A 21,361-nucleotide genomic window follows, 5' to 3' on the forward strand; every position below is an offset into this window, starting at 1 on the left:
ACATTCGGGGAGCTGGTTCGTCTCTCAGAGTGTGGAGGAGGACACAGGCTGCTGGGGAAAATGCCATCGTGTTCTTCTGACTGTTGCCTGCTCAGGCCTGGGGAGGTAAGATTTCTCCTCAGCCCAAATCTAGAGCTCCTTCTGGCTACTTCGGAATCCCTCTCCCCCTAGGAGACTAGAAGAGTCTGGGGAGTTGGTGTCCGTCTGTAGTGGGGAGAAAAATAGAACCTGTAACTAAAAATCAAAAAAAGAGCGTGACGGGAACGGTTACATCCACGGTTTGACTGAATGATGGAATTCATCTGAGTAAATGTCGTGGAAAAGCTGTAAAGGTTGATGGAATGGATTTCTAAATGTATGTGGTGTGGGCTTAAAAAGTGTGCTGGGTGAGAGAACGTATGAAAGATCTCGGAATGTGTTAGCGATGTTGCAAATAGGAATAGAGAATTTTCGAGAAAACCTAGTATGTGTGTGTGATGCAGGGGACACAATGGCAGGCGACTCGTTTAGTGTCGAGCACCAAACTATTTAGAATTAAATCTTTTTTTAAGCTTCTCCAACACATATTAACGATGTAGTCTAGACACTGAATTTGTATGTGAGAAGACATGCATTTGACCATGGCTTTACAATCGGGGTCAAAGCCTTTGAAGAGTTACATATATTATTTTATTTTTGTGTAAAGATATCATAAGTTCACATAAAATGTTGTTGTGTTTCACTATTTGATGTTTATTTTATTTCCGCCGGGGCCCTAGAAAATAAAATTGTCTAGTGACGCAGTAAAATTTCCCAGTATGTAAATGTGTTTTTCCATGCAAGAAATGTGTAATTGTTGTTTCAGTTTAATCTCAACATCATATCTAAGATATCTGAATTTTTTTTTTCATGTATTTCAGATCATAAAAATCTTCAGCGAGGATGGGATGGGAAAGGTGGTGGAGATCCCAGCCGACATGACGGCGCGAGACCTGTGCCAGTTTCTCGTCTATAAAAACCATTGTGTGGACGATAACAGTTGGGCTCTTGTGGAGCATCATCCAGCCCTGGGACTCGGTAACTGACTTGCTAGTTTTCTAGGCTAGAGGGGAGCGAGTGAATTTATAGAGCTGTTTTAAAGTGTCTGTGTGTGCGTGAACCACTTTAGATACAGTAATTACAGGCTCTTTTGTGCTAGAGTTGAAATCAATGATGACCATGTAAAAGAAGAAGACAGACTTCCTTGATTCTTCCTTTTATGTCCTCGGGCTGAGGGTAATTGATTAACGGTCGCCGGAGGAAATCCCGTCTCACGGAGAGACATAACAGGAAGTTAAGTTCCCCAAGAGTTGAACTGGTACTGGTTCTTGTATTTTAGAGTTGAGCATGGGATATTAATGTGTTTTGTGTTTCAGGACACAATTTATAAGGTGACCCAAGATAGCACCAAAGCTGTTTATGATCCAAGATTCAACTACCAGAAAAATAAAAGTTGATATACATTTTAAGCCATAGTTGAAGTAGTTCAAATGATATTTCCTTTTACCTTGCATAGTTCTTTTCTTTCTTTTTTTTTTTTAGAATGTGAGCATGACATGTTAATATCTCCCTAATTTGGCTATATTTTAGAAGATGACAGATGAATTTGTAGATGAAATCATGTAATTTGATTGGACACAACATTAGGAAGTGTTTTTTTGAACGTTGAAAGTCCATAAGCCTCCCAATTTTGCCATCCAAACTATGTAGAGTTATATAATAGTATTTTATTGTTTGTAATTATAATTATTATAGTGCTTTAGCTCGTACTGCTTTAAACTCAAACATGGTCATTGGGTTTTTTTGATGCTGATGATTGCTGTCAGAGTGCACATGTTGTGGACAAATCTCTAGGCTAACGCATGCTGTGTGTTAATTGGTTACCTCAAATAACCTGTGGCGTGAACTTGAGGCTTGCTAGTAGAACTGAAGTCAGCCCAGGGCAACGAGTCATACAGTAAGTTCAGCCACCCGAGTACGTGGTCTGGACAGGATTTCGTTTTCCATTACAACTATTTGCTTTGTTTGGCAAACAAATCATTTTCTTTTTATTTGCAACAGACATCCTGCTTCCTTTCTCTGTATCATCATTCTTTCATCATTCTTTCAATGTTCTATTTTACTTTCAGTTTCCAAGTGAGTGTTTGAGATCCAACAGATGATTAGGGAATTTTGGGGAATTTTGAGACTGTAGCTGCCAAAAGCTATAAGTCTACTCATAGTTTCATGTGGTTCACCTACAGTCAAGTTAAATATATATATATATATATATATATATATATATATATATATATATATATATATATATATATATATATATATATATATATATATATATATATATATATAATTTTTTTTAAGTAGATAGCTACATTGTAAGTCATTAATAAATGTAACTACGTTTCAGATATTAAAGGGGATAATGTAAATATATTGTTTCACATGTTAGTATCTGAATATTTTAATCAACATTATTATTAAGTTGTTTGGAAACTAAACATTAATGCAACTAATAAAAAGACCTCAGTTTCTATATCTGATGAAAACATGGTGAACAGCATCATAAACTAAACAAAAAGAAATACCTAACAGAGATTCATGTTTAGAATGGTCTGTTAGTCTGTATTAACCAAAATGAACTCATTGACTTCTCAGTGCTACACATACAAAAAAGGCGTGTTTGGAATTTAAGTTTAAACCTTTTTATTTTACTTGTTTAGGTAAGCACAATCTCTGAAAATAGCCATTGTGTTGGTATTTAGTATCCCTGATACAATTACATTAATAATATTAATCTTATTTATCTCTTAATTCACTTTTTCTAACACAAACCGTTTGGGCAAATGCTTTATTTTATATGCGAAACAGTCTGCGTTTAAAATGTCAAAGCAGGTCCATTCCTCATTTGTTATGGATCCTCTCTGCTAGAATATTGCAAAGTGCGGTTGAACGAATTCATGACATCATCTCTTTGCAATCCCTTCTCTCTCCTTGCTAAGCCAAATATTGAACGGTGGGATGATGGAAAAGCTTGTCACTTCAGTGTACTTCTGTATCTCCAAGCGCCATTTCAAGATGGATGTGTTGTGGGGAAAAGTCATAAACAGGGTTTATCGTAAAGTGGATTAAAGTGTGCATAAATTGATACACATATACAAAATTGTTGTTAGGGTGAATAATTGCTATATGCTTTCTAGACACATCGACTGAAGAAAGGAACAAATATGGTGGAAAAAGTAAAGGTTTTTTAACCTTTTTTTATTATATAATTATATAATAAATAATCATTATTTTTTCATCCACCTTAAGCACTAAACTGCTTGAAAATCAGAAACCTTGAGTTGTTTGTTTGTTTGTTTTTTCAAATTACACTTTAGAAGAATATTTGTCTTATTTTAACCTTGTATGGAACATCATTGTTTTCTCTGCATTTTTGCCTAACTTTATTTTATCTGAGACTTTTCAATCTGAATTTTGGTAAAGCTGTGGCTCATGCTAGACTTTGAGGATGCAAAATTTTGGATAATGTGATGGTTGTAATATGATGTCACAACGTCTTAAAAAATAAGAATACATTTTGATTCTTCCTAAACACATATAAACTATCCAAAATATGGAATCTACTCTGCTTTTCTGCATGCAAAGAGGTCACACGATGATGTAGGCTATAAGTCTTCTATTGGTCACACATCTTCGCATGATACAAATTTGCAAGGCAGAGCTCAACAAACTTGAACTTTGGAATACAGTGAATTTTTTTAGCATGCATGACTACAGTAGCATTAACTACACATTTAGACCCATAGGACAGAGATTGTGATAAAGACAGAGAAACTAAATAGAGATCTATGCATAAATCAAATGGAGGGCTTTTTAAAGTCAGTAAGTCCCTTTACTGGTTAAGCTGAATGGGGAGTGGGGAGAGAGGTGGTGTGTGGGGGGATTTATCTCCTCCAGACAAACTCTCTTTTCATCAGGCAGGGATCGCTCACCCTGTTTATTTTTTGTCTGCCTGCATGAATGCTAACAGACAATGATGTCATTCAAGATGCAAATATTACACCACGCATGAGTCTTTGGTTACAAAGATGCATTTTTGTCATATGTCTATACACACAGACCTTTTCAGAAGAGCAATACAGACCTTGAAGGGTGTATGTGACTTATTTTAACCTGATTCTTTTTTTCTCTCTCCATAATTCCACAGAGAGATGTTTAGAAGACCATGAACTGGTTGTCCAAGTGCAGGCATCAATGACCAGTGAGAGTAAATTTCTCTTCAGGAAGAACTATGCCAAATATGAATTCTTTAAAAATCCTTTGGTAAGTTAATCCAAGTCCTCACTTGAACTATTTCATAATAAGGTTAAGATGATTTTTATTTCTGTCTCGTAGTCAAGGTGTAGGTGTCGGTAGGTACATAAGTAACGTGACACGGATTATCGCTGAAGGAAAGTTCCTCACATTAATGGACTGTTTTCAGTCTTATTTGGTAGATGCAGATATCAAGTGACATGATTCCAGTTCAGTGAGCTGCTCTCACACTCTCTCACACACAAACCAAAAGAAATCCATGCCTCTTACTGTTTGGGCTGGTAATCAAACACTTTCAGGAACATTCGGTCCTCTTGTAAATTCAGCTGGAGACAGAGAGGGGAAGGAAATCTGTGCTTTAATTGTAAGATTTTTTTTTTGACCCTTGACACTGTTTTAAAATGCTGTAACACAAGAATGCTACTGACTATAGAATCTTTGGGAACACTTACTTTGGGAACACTTACTTTGGGCCTGTTTACACATAGTCACCTTATGCACCTTGACTGATCATATTGCACCCCATTTACACTTGGCAAAATGTATGTGCTTCCATAAAATTAGTAAAAAACGAATTATATTAAATATAATGCAGACATAGTGTGACTTCTGTAAAGATTCTCGTGCTAGTCTGCAAAATGTTCACCCGATGTGACACTGGCAATTAGTTTCTAAATAGTTTCTAAATTCAAATAGTTTTCTCTATCCATTTGTCTCATCCATGATTGTCCAGTCACTTGTGGGATTGCCAAACACATAACAGATCATTGATGTATTCAGTTGGTTATGACATAAAAAGTAAGTAATTAAGAATTATACAGGTTATATACAATGCTGTACAAATGATTTTTTATTTTTATTTTATTCTAATACATTATGTGCACTTTAAATAATATTTGTTATTAATTTTTTCGAGTTATTTTCTGAACTATGCATAGCTTTGTACTGAATCTCCTGAAATTCCTAGTGGTGGTAGAAAATCATTAGAAGAAAGTCAATGGGTGGCAGACTTATGCTTTTAAAGATTATGTAATACTCCATTGTTTTGTGGGTTTTTGGACCAAGGAGCTTTTAGAATAATAGCAAATAATTGCTCTTTTTTCATCCAGCTTAAGCACTAAAGACAGGGTTTTTCCAGCAGTCATTACAAAACCTTTCCCTGTGTTGAAGATTATTTTTTCTCTGTGATGAGGCAAAATGTTAAACAAGCAGATTGATATCTTTAATCATAGAAAAGTTATTGTTACTTTGCATTATTATTATTAATATTATTATTAGTAGTATTAGTAGTAGACTTTTTTCACTTAATAAGCATCATACAACTAATAAGACTTATATACTGTAACGTTGAATTCATTCACACTCAACATTGAGATGTAAATGTAAAAAGTTATATTAAAGGGAGTGTCTATTTACACTAAGTGCAAATGGCACTTATATTTAAATATTTACACTAACTCTTCCTACCAGCGTGTGATTGAGGTAGTCAAAACTACAAAAGATGGTTGTCAAACATCAGCTTCAGTGTGGTGTAGGTGGTAAAGCATGTGCTGTAGTCTTTTTGATGTGATTGACCCTTTTCAAATCTCATTGGAAAGGCATTTATTTTCAATAAAAATTAAAAAGTTGAAAATAAAGTATCAGGTAGGGTTAGGGTAGGTGTAGGGAGGGCTTTATTGTCCCCAAAATGTGGCATCTATTAAATAATTTAAATTAAAATTATAATTTACACTTAGTACTTTATCATTGCATTCTGTTTTATAATGTACTATAATACTGAGTTGCAGAAAAGTTCCACTATTTGCAAAAAGTAGTAAAATAGCAGAACATTTTAACAGAGTGAAAATAGAATCTATAGCTATTTGCACTTAGTGTAAATAGCATCTATCACTAAGAAAACATGTTTTTGTTTATTTTTGTTTATTTTTTATTTTTATTTTACAGAACTTCTTCCCAGAGCAAATGGTTGCCTGGTGTCAGGAAACCAACGGGACCATCCCCCCATCTCAGCTCCTGCAGGTACAACACTGACACGTGTTCTCTTTCCCATCACCCACTGCTCTAACATCAGCCCACACATCTTTGCTTTTTTACGAGATAAGACCCCTCTCTTATAATCTAGATGACAACTGAGTTAGTGAAAAAAGATATGCTACATACAACAGATTTATTTTTTCACAATAGACTGATTATTTACAGTATTACATTTACAGTTTTTTTTTTACAAAATAACCTTTCTCTTAATATACAGTACACACCTTTAGTCTGATATAGCTCATTTCCTCGAGTCCCCCATAACCTTCCTGGATACCTAGTTTAAAATGTTTTGTAAATATTTAGGTTTAGGTTTATTAGCACGTTCAGACCTTTGTTAAAACCTGGTTGTGAATAGTTCACACAGAAAAGAAAATGTTAGATTTTTAGAACTTTCAATTATTTTCTTCTTTTACCTTCAGAACTTCTTAAACTCCAACAGTTGTCCTGAGATCCAGGGATATTTGTATGTGAAAGAAATGGGCAGGAAATCATGGAAGAAACTGTATGTGTTTTTAAGACGGTCAGGGTTGTACTTCTCAACAAAAGGAACGTCAAAGGTGAGTTATCTTTCATACTGGTGAAATGTAAACCCTAAACTTAAATTTAGCTTGCTTTATTTTTATGAAACAAAACCTAGTCTGTTTTACCAGTCTGTATCATGTACAAGCCTCTGTTAATGTCATCAGGTGCTGGTTAGAACTGTCCCCTCCCCCATTTCTGAGTGCTCTTTTAGTGCCCTCTCCCCTCCTTATCCATTAAATGACATGAGCTGTTGGCTGATCTTTCACAGGAGCCCAGGCATTTACAGCTACTAGCAGACCTGGAGGACAGCAATGTCTTTACAGTAATAACAGGGAGAAAGCTGCACAATGCACCAACTGACTTTGAATTCTGCATAAAAGTAAGTTCATGTGATCTGTTGTGAGAACTTAAATTAGATAAGCTCTGAAAAGTTAAATGTTAAAGATTTAACATACATTTTTTCAACAAAAAAATGCTTTGCAGAAAAACACAGTTAAACATCTCACTAGGTTTTAGTAGCAGAGTGACTAATGTTGTGCATTATGATTTTTTGCAGCCTAACAAAGTAAGGAATGAAGTGAAAGAACTGAGGATGTTGTGTGCAGAGGACGAGCAGAGCAGAACATGCTGGATGACGGCCTTCAGACTCTTCAAGGTTGGTAGTAGAACCACATTTCACTGGCTAATGTACCTGTGCCTTTTTCCTGGCTGATTTAGAACCTTCACTTTTTCCATGTTACATCTGGAACCTGAGCCTTTTTCCTGACTGCGCTAGAACCCACAGTTTTTCACTGGTTTATTTAACCTTATTACATGGCTCTGTAGAATACTTGATTCTGATTGGTCAGTCGGGTCTTTCGGCAGTATGGTATCCCTCGATAGCAACCGGTAAAAGTGACGTGACATACGTCAAAGGTGATAACACAGCTAATAAATATGATAACACAGGCTTATACGGGTAACTGAAGTCGGCCCTATACTCTTGCTATGAACAGTTTTTCGTGGTGGAATCTTTGCATTTGTTTTGCTTATAAAATATTAAAAATTGATTCAAAATGGTGTACATACAATTTATGTCATCCTGGTATTGCGGACTCGCGCTTTCATTTCATACAAATGCAGCTGCTGCCATTTTGATACGATTGTTTTGTACGCTGTAATGGATTATAAGAGAACTAACAAACTGGTAAGATTTTTTTTTTTAAATTGTAAACAAATAAATCTTTTATTACCTTAATTATTTATGTGGTGAAATGTTGTGGAATACGTGGTCAAATGTCCGTCTAGTTTGAACTTGCCGCTTGCTCGCAACTGCTGTCTTCATGGAAGCTTTGCTTTCAAATATTTCAACTCAATTCGATATTTTGTATCGAATTATTTACTTATGTGGCAAGTAGCCATGTAATAAGCTGGATAATGTACATTCAGCCAGTTGTTATTGCAGAATAACCCCCACCAGGGTGATACAACACTGTCGTGGGTTATTCTGTGATAATAACCAGCTGGATGTACATTTTCCCTTAATTAACCTTTATGTTGTGATACCTCTTCTTTTTTACTGGCAGTTTTTAAAGGGTGCACTCGGCACCCTCTCTGTGGTTCACCTTGAACTTTAAACTTTAGCTAACTGAGCTAGAACCCACACCCTTTCATGGCTGATCTAGAAACCACACCTTTTTTCCTGGCCAATCTAGTATTTGTAACCTTTCCTTAACTGATCTGCCGTTGAAACTGAAAACCTGATCCATGCTCACCATCTCCAGGCTGATCTAGAACCCACTTATGTTCTTTCCTGATCTAAATTATTCTTCCCTTGGCTAATTTAGAAGCTGCTTATTTCTCTGACTAATCTAGATCCCATTGATTTCCATGGCTATTATAAAAAATGCACACTTTCATATGCTCATCTAGAAACTGCACCCTTTCCAGAATCTGAGTCTTCTTCCTGACAGATCTAGAACTTGTATGAGTTTCAAGGTTTATCTAAAATCAATATCCTTCCCATAACTGATCTACAACATGCACTCTTTCCTTAGCTGTTCTAGAACATGCATTTATTCCCTGGCTGTTCTAAAACCCCATATCCTTCCCCTGGTTTATTTAACCTTAACCTTTACCTTGAATGATATAGAACCTGATAAATTTCACTGAATAATCTGATGCCTCTTCTTTTTACTGGAAGTTTTAAAGGGCACACTTAATCTGGAACCTAAACTTTAGCTAACTGAACTAGAACCCACACCCTTTCCTGGCAGATCTAGAATCCACACCTTTTGTCCTGGCCAATCTTTGGATTTGTAACCTTTCCTTAACTGATCTGCAGTTGAACCTGCTAACCTTCCCTGACTGATCTAGAATGCTCACCATCTCCAGGCTGACCCTGAAACCCCTCCTTTCCTGGCCTGATCTAAAATCTTCTTTCCTTGGCTAATATAGAAGCTGCTAATTCCCTGACTAATCTAGAACCCAATGCTTTGCTTTTCATGGGTATTCTAAAAACTGCTCCCTTTCATATGTTCATCTAGAAATGGCACCCTTTCCAGAATCTAAACCTTATTCCTGACTGATCTAGAACCCATATGCATTTCAAGGTTTATCTAAAACCAATATCCATTTTCCCTGACTGATCTACAACATGCAATCTTTCCTTAGCTGTTCTAGAACAGCACACACTTTACACACTTTATACACTTTAAGGCTGATCTAGAACCTAGACCCTTTTCTTTGACTGATTATGTTCTATGCATAAGACGTAAATGATGTATTACATGTTGTGTACTGAAATGGGGAAAATGACAAATCAGCATTCTGTACATCAGCATTATGTTTTATTGTGGTATTTTGTAAGGGTAAAATTATTTTTTCAACTGTTTAACTTTTTTTTTTTTTCTTATAGTATGGAATTTTACTCTATCAAAATTACAAGATCCCCCAGCAGCGAAAAACATTGCTTTCACACTTCTCAGCACCCGTGGTAAGACACTCACTCACTTAATCTACCCCTGCATTCTCTCTATCTTTCTCTCTACCTCACAGATGGAGCATTAATCAGACGTGTCAGTATGTGGGCCATGATGTCAAATTATGGAATGATTGTTCAAGTGTTGGCAGTGAAGTTATTATTACAGCTTGTCCTATGGATATTATGCAATGCTGACAATTTTTGAAAAAAAAAATACCAGAGATCAATCCATGCATGTTAAGGTTATGCTTAAAAAGTTTTAACTACTGCTTACTGGTTTAGAACATGTACTAGATATAGACTAGATAATAAGCAAAAGACAAAACATCTATAATGTGTCAAACAAAGTCGCTGTAACTTCCGATCTTCTTTTCCAGAGGAGTGTCTCAGAGAACTCTCTGGTAGCCATGGATTTCTCAGGGAGGATAGGCCGAGTGATTGACAATCCTGTGGAGGCTCAGAGTGCTGCCATGGAGGAGGGACATGCCTGGAGAGTAGGTTCCAATGATCTTCTTTGTTTTGATTGTTTAGATATTTGATTTTTAAAATATATAACAGATGTTCTTTCCTGATCTAGATGAATTACAGATAATATAAATCATGTTTCTAAGCAGTGTTTACCAGGGCAACACAGATAATACAGATACTGTTTTGTAATCAAATTAGCATGATGTAGAGCATTTTAAGTTGATTGACTATGTGGTTTATGTCTCCCTATCTTTTTTCAGAAGAGAAGTCAGCGTATGAATATACTAGGAAGCCCCAGCCCATTACACCCCTCATCATTAAGCGGAGGTACTTTCTAGAGTGTTTAAATTAGTATTTTGACATATATTAACTTTTTTACATTTATATTTACTCTGTCATGCCTAATTTTGTATTTGAAAGAAGCCTTTTGTTTTTACCAAGGCTATGTTTATTCAATCAAAAATACAGTAAAATAGTGTAAATATTATTATAAATGGACGGCAAATAGCATTTTTAGTAGCCCTTGCTTCAGTCTTAAATATCATGTGATCCTTCAGAAATTATTGTAATATGCTGGTTTGGAAACATTACTTATTACTTATCAATTTTAAAAACAGTTTTGTTGGAACCAATGGTTCGTTATATTTTAATCAACTGAAAGTTAAAGTAAATTCTTTGTAACAAAGTGAAATGACCTACTGTCACTTTTGATCAGTGTAATGCATTATTGCTGAATAAAATAATTAATTTATTTGAATGTAAATGGTGGTATGTTAAGTACAAATCCAAAGTTTAGCTGGTAATGCAAATAAAGTAAATTGGATTTAAAAAAGGTGTAAAAAAAAATTACTAATACATCATTGTCAAAATCCCTGCGATTTAAGAATATGTAATGTATGCCTTTAAAGAAAAGATAACATTGAATATGCACAGTACTCTGAATATGAAAAGTGCTCACCATCATCTTTGTCTTAAAGACATTTTGTATCTCCTCTGATCCAGTTATCCACAGAACTCAGCTATGGTTTCACGGTCGTATTTCACGGGAGGAATCCCACAAGATGATCCATCAGCAGGGCAGAGTGGATGGGTACATATTTATTACTTAAATAATATTGAAAAATATTATTAGCTCATTAGTTCTTCTCAACAACATTCTGGATGATTCTGTGTTCTGACTAAACAAGATATACTTAACATAATTGTTTTTTGTGCAACAGAATGTTTCTCTTGAGGGATAGCCAGAGCAATCCTAAGGCATTTGTACTTACAATGTGTCATCACCAGAAAATCAAACATTTCCAGATTTTACCGGTAAGATTTTATAGTTTTAGTTTACCACACTCAAAACATGTAGCATATGAACTCTGTGTGCTGATGATGGCATATCCTTAAAGGAGTCAAGTATTCCAAGTATGCATTAGATTTTTTGAATACTACCTTGCTGAGAATGAGTGTGAAAGACAAGAAACGTCTCAGGTTATGAATGTAACCATGGTTCCCTGAGTATGGAACGAGACACTGCGTCCTCTAAGGGGTCGCTATGGGGAACACTTCGTTGTGACTCGTGTCTGAAGCATACATTGAAAAAACACAAACGAGTTGGCCGGCGACAGCCTCTGATCTCACTACCGGTGCGACTATAAACAGGCACCGGGAAAACACGTCATTCACTTCTTCGTCTGAAGCTTGTGTCCGAAGCATAGCAGGGAGCTAGATGATGCAGTGTCTCGTTTCCTACTCAGGGAACCATGGTTACATTCATAACCTGAGACAGGGCCCAGGCCCAGGGTAGAGCTGAAGGCTTGGAATCAGGAAAGATTCCTTTAAAGGGATATGGCTTAGAACTTAGCATTTTATACTAAGTCTTGCCTGTCACACGGGCTACTGCTTGCTTTCGCAAAAGCTTGCTGAAGGAGCTGTCTCAACAGATCTCTAGCAGCAACACCCTGTTTAGATAGGTATCCGAGGACACATAGATGGAGTGGCACCCAAAATGAACAGGGCTTTTTACCAACTCAACAAAGGGCACAACTCGTGGCACTCTGATAGAGCAGCTCATAGATGGAATGGTGCATCTCAAAACAGTATGTTTGAGAGTCATCAGCTCGATCTGTGGAAATAATGCTGGAGCGCTCTGGGGAAAAAACAGAGAACTCAGTCTCATATGAGAGAAGAACTCCTAATACAGAGTAGCACACTCATAGGCGACCCTTCTTGGAAAAGGGGAGCGCTGCTAAACTACCACAAGAATCACCCATGATGATCAAGGAGGCTCCAGCAGAAACCTAAAAAAAAAAAAAAGCTGGGATCCCACACATAATGGGGATGGCTGGTGCTGACGAGTGTTTAGCAAACACTTTAACTGAGAACTGCAAAGGAAACTCACAGAGTTTATTAGTAGACACATAACCACCAGGAATTTAATACACATAAGAATGTACAGAAAGGGTTAATACTCACCCACCCTCCTGTGCTGGAGCCCCACTCAAGGGGTGCCTCTTTTTAGTCCGGACCATTAGTAAGGTGGTTGCTATGAACATAGAACCAGCCAAAAACATTATAGGTCCAGCATAGGAGACTGTTATGCGAGAGGTTTCCACCTAACCTCGATCAGGAGGAGAACTGGTGGTTACAGGGGAATTAGGAAGGGGAGGATAAAAGCAGAAGTTAAAAATCCCTAAAGGTTCTGCTTTCCTCCCTGTGACCTACAAGTCCTCTTACTCCTTCCCGCAGGTGGGCAAGGAGTGTGAGTCGCGACTCTAGCCTTCTGTGCCCGTCTCTAATCCTCAGATCGAGACAGGCCAGGACCCCTAATTTGTTCGGGCTCAGACCTGGACCTTCATGGAACAAAGGATCTGAAAGCAGCGGAGCGCGCCTTTGTCTCTCTGAACCTCTCGATCACCGTCTAGTTGGAAGTATCGGAAAGTTCAGAACGTGAAACCTGAGCATCGAAAAGAAAGCCTTCTCTTTCTTCCCAATGTCTGCCAAGTTCATCCACAGATCTCTCTCCGCTACCACTATCCCATGGCAGAGGCGGCCTGCTTGGTAGCATGGAGAGAGACCCGTGGTGTGGCACAGCTCATCTACCTGATCAGGAAAAAGGCCCTCGCCTCTATCCAGGTCTCTTAGCAGATCAGTCTGATATGCTTGAAGCAGCACCATTGTGTGTAATAAAGCCACAGCCTGACCTGCTGCTGCGTATGCCTTGCCATTTAAGCCAGATGTATTTCTTGAAGGGGCTTAGATGGCAAGGAGGGAGATTAAGAGAGGATGTCTCCCCCGAAGAAAGATATCTCTTTCTACAGGGGGCATCCTCTCATAGCCATTTTCGCGCATCGCCTCAATGTCGGCACAACTCGAAACCAATGGATTCGAGAAGAAAATGGCCTCTTTCATTTCTTTTCAATCTCTGTATGGAGATCAGGCAGAAATGAAAGGCTCACCTGAGCTGGAGGGCTATGGTCAGAAAGATAACCTTGTTAGCGCAGTTTCATAGCAAATCCAACTTTGCAGTGGCGCGATCCATAAACTCCAAAAGCTTTACATACGCAGGGCAAGAGAATTGAGAAGGCTCAGCCTCAGCTTCTTCACCATCCTCAAATATCTCCTGCTTTTCCTGAGTAAAAACCAAGCAGAGCACTAACCTTAGTATCAGAAAGTGTTAAAGATATAACATCATCCCCCCTGAGGCTCTCTCTCATCCGCCGAAATTACGAGTGCGAAAGGGAAAGTCCCTCTCTAAACAATTGAGACAGATCCACCTGAAATTCTCACAAGCTCATTCTCCTCCGTGCCTCAGCAGCAGCGGGCTCTGAACCGCTGGAAGCAGATGGCTGCCTTTTTTCCTTTTTTTCCCCGGAAAGAGAGACGGGAGCGGAGCTTTTTCATTGAAAAAACGCTCACAATGCACACAGATTGCCTCCTCAAAGACACAGATTGTGTATGTCATCGGGTGCAGACACGGATGCACACATTGTCTAAACGCTTGCTAGTCATCGCCATGATAGACAGAGAAAGATCACACTTACCAGTTCTTAAAGATGCACGCTTCAAACAGAACAGTCAGTGAAGACGAAGAAGAAAATGATGTGTTCTCCCGGTGCCTGTTTATAGTCACGCCGAAAGTGACGTCAGAGGCTGTCGCTGGCCAACTCGTTGGTGTTTTTTCAATGTATGCTACAGACACGGGTCACGACGAGGTGTTCCCCATAGCGGCCCCTAAAGGATGCAGTTAGAAGTTCCCTTGAAAGGGAACTTACATTATGCAAGGTCACAAATGCAAATGTTGGGCCAATGCACTGCAAGTGCACAGCACGCTGTACATAACAAGCATTCTTGCTTTGCTGTGCCTGTAACAAACCTCAAAATACTTCAGGAGGGTGGTAGAGTTAAAATTCAAAAGGTTGAGCCTTTAAACTGTTATTTATCAGGTATCTGGCTATAAATATGTCAGTGTGACTTATATTAACATGCTCAGCAAGAATATTTTCAAACTGTAGCTCTGCCAGCAGAGAAACCTCACCATAGAAGCCGACAGTTTAGAATGCTTTTTTTAAATTGCAGCCTGACACATTTCAGAATGCCTAAATACAAGTTTTCCATTTTCCATTTTCCAGTGTGAAGAAGATGGTCAAATGTTCTTGAGCCTTGACGACGCCGCCACCAAATTCACAGACCTGATCCAGTTGGTGGAGTTTTACACGCTGAATAGAGGAGTTCTGCCTTGCAAACTTAAACACCCCTGCACCACTGTGGCCTTATGACCTCCATTTGCCTGATTCCGCCTAAATACAAACACTCAGACGTCGTGTGCTGTGGTGTAATGCTGTGCTGCTGGGCTGGAGAAAAGCACACTGCAAGAGCAACTCTCGATCAAGGAGAGAGGAAATCAAAAGAACAAACACAAACAGGACCAGCAAGAAATAAAGGAAATAAAGCTTGTGTGTTAGCTGCTGATGAACCTCTCAGCCACCTGCACACTCGACCGTGGCCAGAGCAGGTTCTCAGGACAATCATCCAGAGGGAGTCTTCAGGTCTTAATCATGCAGATAACGGTTTGGGAAGACCAGCAGAACACTCATTTTGCACTCATGAACCAGGAACAACCAAGCTATGGCAATTTTTGCTTTTATAAATCAAGCAGATTTGATTCTAGAATGTCCTGTGAGATGCAGACACCCGATTGGGGGTTTCAGTACTGTGAAAAGACGTTGCCGTTAAATTTGTGCTTTATATCATTTTCACCGGTAATCACTAGAATATTTAGACACTTGTTTTCTTTTTATGTGCTCATTGTGTTGAGCAAAGAACTCTCATGCATAGTGCATTTGGCCTCTTTCATCAAGTTAAACGCTTGTGTAGTTTTTCCCATTCACAAAACATAACCTGCAGCACTCTCTACTGGCCATACCAATAATTAACGTGTCCCTTCACTCCTTCAAGGAATAGTTGGATCTCAAAAATGAAATTGGGTTATTTACTCACCCTATAGTTGAAAACCATGTGACTTTCTTCTTTTTTGTAGAACACAGATTTTACAGTTGCAAATTGGCATACAACTGTATTTCTTAGTTCATACTGACCATGGCTTTTAGTTTTCTGGACAAACAACTACAACACCAAAACATTAAATATGGATCATGCGCTATATTTTAAGTCATATGACAGTATTGTATTCGAGACCACAAGAAGGTTGAGCACGAGTCCAAATATTTCCTTGGGCATGACAACTTAAAAGAGTCCAGCCTTGAGTACTAAAACAATGCCACATGATATCTTTGTGTAAGGAACCATCTGAAATTTTGACGTCTAACTCGTATCCGCTAAAAAAAGAAAAGATTTTGGAAAGACATGAAGGTGAAAAATAATGGCCAAACTTAGTTTTTGAGTGAACTATTCCTTTAAACATGAGAACAAAAACATGGCATGACATCACCACCACATCCTTTAGGAATGGTGCCTTGATTTTAAAGAGGAGTCTGTTGAGTAATAACCACTAAACCCTCTGCTGGGAACTCCGCTGTGGGTCGCAGTCTATCAGGAGTTAGATCAACAAACTGGAATCTTTAGAACTGCTGTTATCTTCAGTCCCAGCTCCAGTCTATTTTTGTTGTTGACTTTCTAGTTTTCTCTCCATGTTTCAAAAGATTGTTTCGAGGACAGCACACTGTGAAGCTCGGGCTAAGAACACCCACAAAAAGATGGGGTTCAAATTTATAATCTGCCTTGTCCATGGTAGCAGTAGGTACAACGAATTTGTAAAGATTTTTTTATTTTTTATTTTACGCAGTGTAAAGAGAGAGCCATGTTTTTAGTTTGTACCTATATTGTATTAAACTAGATAGAGATGGCATAGCCACCATGCCTACAAGTTAACCCAAGATATCAGTGCATAGTTAAATGCAAATGACACAATCATTATTAAGTATTGCTTCAACAAATGTATTTATTTATCTGGATTTTATTACTTGAAATTTAGTTTAGTTTTATTCTTAGCGCTGTTCAATAATATTCTTCCACAATTTGGTGAACATCAGTTATTAACTGCACCCCCTTTCTTGAATCTATTAACACTAATTCTTTTAATTATGGTCTTTTTTTTTATGGTAGATTCAGTAAAGCCTGTTCTGACGCTGTCAGTTGTTAATCTGACACTATATTGAAAACACATATTTTGGAAAAATATTCCAGTGGACAAAAACACAAGTTAGCACAAGATACGGTGCAACCCATTGAACAGACGTGTATTGTACACGTATTCCAGAAAGCTTTGTTTCCATTCTCATGAGATGTCTACACAATTTAGGTCTATTTTGCAAATTTCATATTGTTGTCAATAAAAAAATAGTAGTCACAAAGTAACATTAAGCTGTTTATTCATAGATGTATTCTAAGATATATGTAATTCATGTCATCTCAGTTAAGTAAGGGATAATTTACAATCAGCCGGTAATAAAATAAAAATAACAATCTCGAAAGGGCAATCCTGATATTTTGACTGTACATTATTCTGCTTATTACATGGCTACTTACAAATAAAAAGCTAATTAAAAATGAAATTTTGATTTATTTGATTGTGGAACAATGAATCAAGTATTTCAGAGAGCCGTGTAATAAGAATATGATCTCAGTCTGTCAAGTAGTACTTAGACCTCATCGGATGATTTAACCACAGAAAGAGACTGCAGGGCTTAAGTCAGCGCTATTATTATTCACTTGAATATCTTTCTCAGTGTCAGTTAAGTTCATTCAAGCCTTGAGGATGAGTATATGTCAGTGTTGATTTAGCTGCAGTTTGGGTGGGTCGTACGTTCACCAAAAGACACAAGCATACACACGCAATCTTTCTGAACTTGACATTATTGTCTTTATTTTTCAGGGTTTGATAAGTGAAGCTATACAATCAGCCAGCCAAGGACTAAACTAGCAACATTTCAGTCATGATGATATTAATTAGCATATTCTACCTGTTTTGATATACTATAATTCTAGTTGATATAAAACAGTATATCAAGAATTGTTCTGCCTTGTTCAGACAGATGGATGTATTGAGTTTAGAGTTTATATGATTTTTTTTCTGAGATAATTAAACAATTAAAAAAAAAAGGGGGATTTTGGATTTTGCCAGTGAAGAAGTTGTAGATTACTATAAGTTACTGGTGAATCAACTGTGTGAGTAGAATTGATCATTAGGATAGTCTGAGTACCATTAATGCTTAATGCTTAACTAGTTGGCCGTTCAGTCTAAAAGTGAGTGTGAACAGGACGTTTGTTCACAATCCAGACACTCTGGGAGTTAATACAGAAATATATTACAGTCACGTTGTCTATACGCATTCATTTAATTTGCAACATTGTTTCATTTTTACATATACCATGTAACATGCAGCTAAACAGGACATTATAGGTACACTCCTTTCATGTACAACTGTTAAAGTTTGTAGATACCACACTGAATTTTTGGAGACAGATTTTCTTTTCTTTTTTCTTTTTTTCACAATGGCATATAAAATGAAGAAACTTGACTTATTTTAGTGCATTTTTATTATTTGGTTAAGTGTGTAAATATTGAATCTATTTTATTTTGTGTTGCTTTGTCATGCTAATTGACCTTAAAGAATATGTTATGTTTGCATTGAGCTGATGGAAAACTGGACTTTGAGCTCCTTTAGTCATTGAAGGTCATTATTAAGCTAAATTGCTTTTTAAAAAACTCACTTATTCTTACAAATACACTTATTATGAAAACGCTAACAAATGTATGCCTTGTAGATATTGTAGAGATGTTTCTTAAATATGAATCAAAGACCGTTTTTTTTTTTGGTATTCTTTTTTCTTTTGGCATTTTCCCCATTGTTGTTTGAAAGAAAATGTGTGATCTGTTGAGAGTTTATCAGTGAAAGAAATAAATGTCATTTTTATATTTAAAAGAACTGAATGTAACTGGGTTGCTCAGGGTTGAAGTGGAGGCTGTTTAAAACTGGTCCTGTGGACCAGCAAGACTTCTTCTCTGTATTTTCTTTTGATTAAACTAACAGTATACTTCTTTTTATTGAGTCCACACCAGACCTCTAATATTGGACACTTTTTCTCTTAATGAATCTCTGGCCTTTAAGATATTCTAGTTTTGTCAAATGAGTTGAATTATATAGCTTCCACTCTTTATTAACCCTTAAGGGATAATTCACTTTAAAAAATAACATTTACTTACCCTCAAGTCATTTTGAGCTGCTTTTTTGCCCATAGAGTGTAACAGAGCAGCTTGGACATTTTGCTATATCACTCCTTTTGTACTCCATATACAAGCTTCTTCTTCTTTTTTTTGATGAACTATTCCTTTACAAATTTTTGAATATCAGGTGCCTCGAAAGCCTACAGTCCATCCTCTCTCTTCACTAATGTTGACCTGAAGGGTGTTTCTACTCAGGTTATGGTTACTGATCTGGAATTTGTGACCATTTGTCACTAGTATCAGTTCTGATGAAAGAGGAGGTCATGCTTTTGATTATACTGTTCATGTTACAGAGTAATTGCATTATACATAAATAGAAATTTGTAATGAACTTAATGTGCAATTCTGTGGATCTGCTTTTAATTATTGCTATTGTCATGAATCATATCAGCATCTAACGTGTGTAACATGGACGCTGTAATATAAAGCAGTACTTCTGTGACTTTTTTTCATGCCATAATCAGAACCTTCTCCCAACTGTCAGTGATATTTCCTGAGCTTTGGTATGTTTTTTTTTTTTTTTTCGATGCAAAATATCATGACCATAACTGTAAGTAATATAGAAGTAAATATGAATCTATGTCTTTCAGGGAATGAAACAATCAAACAAACAAAAACATGGATAGAAAAAAAAAGGTTTCTTCTTTTCAGATTCTGTGTTGATAATGTGTTCTGCTTGGTTCTGTAAATAGCTGAATGGCTTGCAAATTCTAATTGTAACATTTTCAGGTATTTTTGTACAAATAAGGGACTGATATATTCTGTTTAGAATAAAATATTAATTGATTGATATGTCAAAGTGTGTTTATATTATCCCAACAAGCAAACATTACACACTTACAGTTTTCATATGATTAAATGATTATACTTGTGTTGTAGGACTTTGTAAGATGCTTACAGTGACTCAGATTTCTTTTCTTTTCTTTTTCCAAGCCCTTTCAAGAAGGAATAGCTTTAGATAAGACATATTGCATATTACATACAGGTGCATCTCAATAAATTAGAATATCGTGGAAAAGTTCATTTCAGTAATTCAACTCAATTGTGAATCCTGTGAATTAAATAAATTAAATGCACACAGACTGTAGTAGTTTAAGTCTTTGTTTTTGTTTTTCTTACAAATCTCGACAAATTAGAATATTTGACCAATAATAATAATTTAAAAAAATGTTTAGTGAAAAGTTGGTATTCTGGAAAGTATACTAATTTACTGTCAAGTCAAGTCACCTTTATTTATATAGCGCTTTAAACAAAACATTGCGTCCAAGCAACTGAACAACATTCATTAGGAAAACAGTGTGTCAATAATGCAAAATGATAGTTGAATGCAGTTCATCATTGAATTCAGTGATGTCATCTCTGTTCAGTTAAATAGTGTCTGTGCATTTATTTGCAATCAAGTCAACGATATTGCTGTAGATGAAGTGACCCCAACTAAGCAAGCCAGAGGCGACAGCGGCAAGGAACCGAAACTCCATCGGTGACAGAATGGAGAAAAAAACCTTGGGAGAAACCAAGCTCAGTTGGGGGGCCAGTTCTTCTCTGACCAGACAAAACCAGTAGTTTAATTCCAGGCTGCAGCAAAGTCAGATTGTGCAGAAGAATCATCTGTTTCCTGTGGTTTTGTCCTGGTGGTCCTCTGAGACAAGGTCTTTACAGGGGATCTGTATCTGGGGTTCTAGTTGTCCTGGTCTCCGCTGTCTTTCAGGGCAGTAGAGGTACTTTCTAGGTGCTGATCCACCATCTGGTCTGGATACCTACTGGATCCGGGTGACTGCAGTAACCCTCTGATCTGGATACAGACTGGATTTGGTGGCTACGGTGACCTCGGAATAAGAGAGAAACAGACAAATATTAGCGTAGATGCCATTCTTCTAATGATGTAGCAACTACATAGGGTGTTATGGGAAGTGTTTCCGGTTCCGGTTTACCTAATTAATGCAGCCTTAAAATCCTTTAACGGATTTGGATATTAAAAGCATATTAGTATGTTATGTTTAAGCCAGGTTAAAGAGATGGGTCTTTAATCTAGATTTAAACTGCAAGAGTGTGTCTGCCTCCCGAACAATGTTAGGTAGGTTATTCCAGAGTTTAGGCGCCAAATAGGAAAAGGATCTGCCGTCCGTAGTTGATTTTGATATTCTAGGTATTATCAAATTGCCTGAGTTTTGAGAACGTAGCGGATGTAGAGGATTATAATGTAAAAGGAGCTCATTCAAATACTGAGGTGCTAAACCATTCAGGGCTTTATAAGTAATAAGCAATATTTTAAAATCTATACGATGTTTGATAGGGAGCCAGTGCAG

General features: G+C 37.1%; 1 protein-coding gene across 4 annotated transcripts in view; it reads left to right on the forward strand.

Annotated features, from left to right (window-relative positions):
* Window positions 1-19,842, forward strand: part of grb10b (growth factor receptor-bound protein 10b) — a 99,241-nt gene extending 79,399 nt beyond the window's left edge. For all 4 annotated transcript variants that reach the window (XM_052578416.1, XM_052578418.1, XM_052578419.1 and 1 more), the window contains exons 6-17: window positions 900-1,056; window positions 4,226-4,341; window positions 6,277-6,351; window positions 6,789-6,926; window positions 7,160-7,270; window positions 7,448-7,546; window positions 9,788-9,865; window positions 10,231-10,347; window positions 10,582-10,648; window positions 11,324-11,411; window positions 11,542-11,635; window positions 14,941-19,842. In XM_052578416.1, the coding sequence (XP_052434376.1) occupies window positions 900-1,056; window positions 4,226-4,341; window positions 6,277-6,351; window positions 6,789-6,926; window positions 7,160-7,270; window positions 7,448-7,546; window positions 9,788-9,865; window positions 10,231-10,347; window positions 10,582-10,648; window positions 11,324-11,411; window positions 11,542-11,635; window positions 14,941-15,087 (1,287 nt within the window). In that variant the 3' untranslated portion in view covers window positions 15,088-19,842. The remainder of the gene's footprint in view (window positions 1-899; window positions 1,057-4,225; window positions 4,342-6,276; window positions 6,352-6,788; window positions 6,927-7,159; window positions 7,271-7,447; window positions 7,547-9,787; window positions 9,866-10,230; window positions 10,348-10,581; window positions 10,649-11,323; window positions 11,412-11,541; window positions 11,636-14,940) is intronic.
* Window positions 19,843-21,361: the final 1,519 nt, after the last annotated feature.

This window comes from Carassius gibelio, chromosome B16 (genome assembly GCF_023724105.1).
Source record: "Carassius gibelio isolate Cgi1373 ecotype wild population from Czech Republic chromosome B16, carGib1.2-hapl.c, whole genome shotgun sequence".
Taxonomy (NCBI): Eukaryota; Metazoa; Chordata; class Actinopteri; order Cypriniformes; family Cyprinidae; genus Carassius; species Carassius gibelio.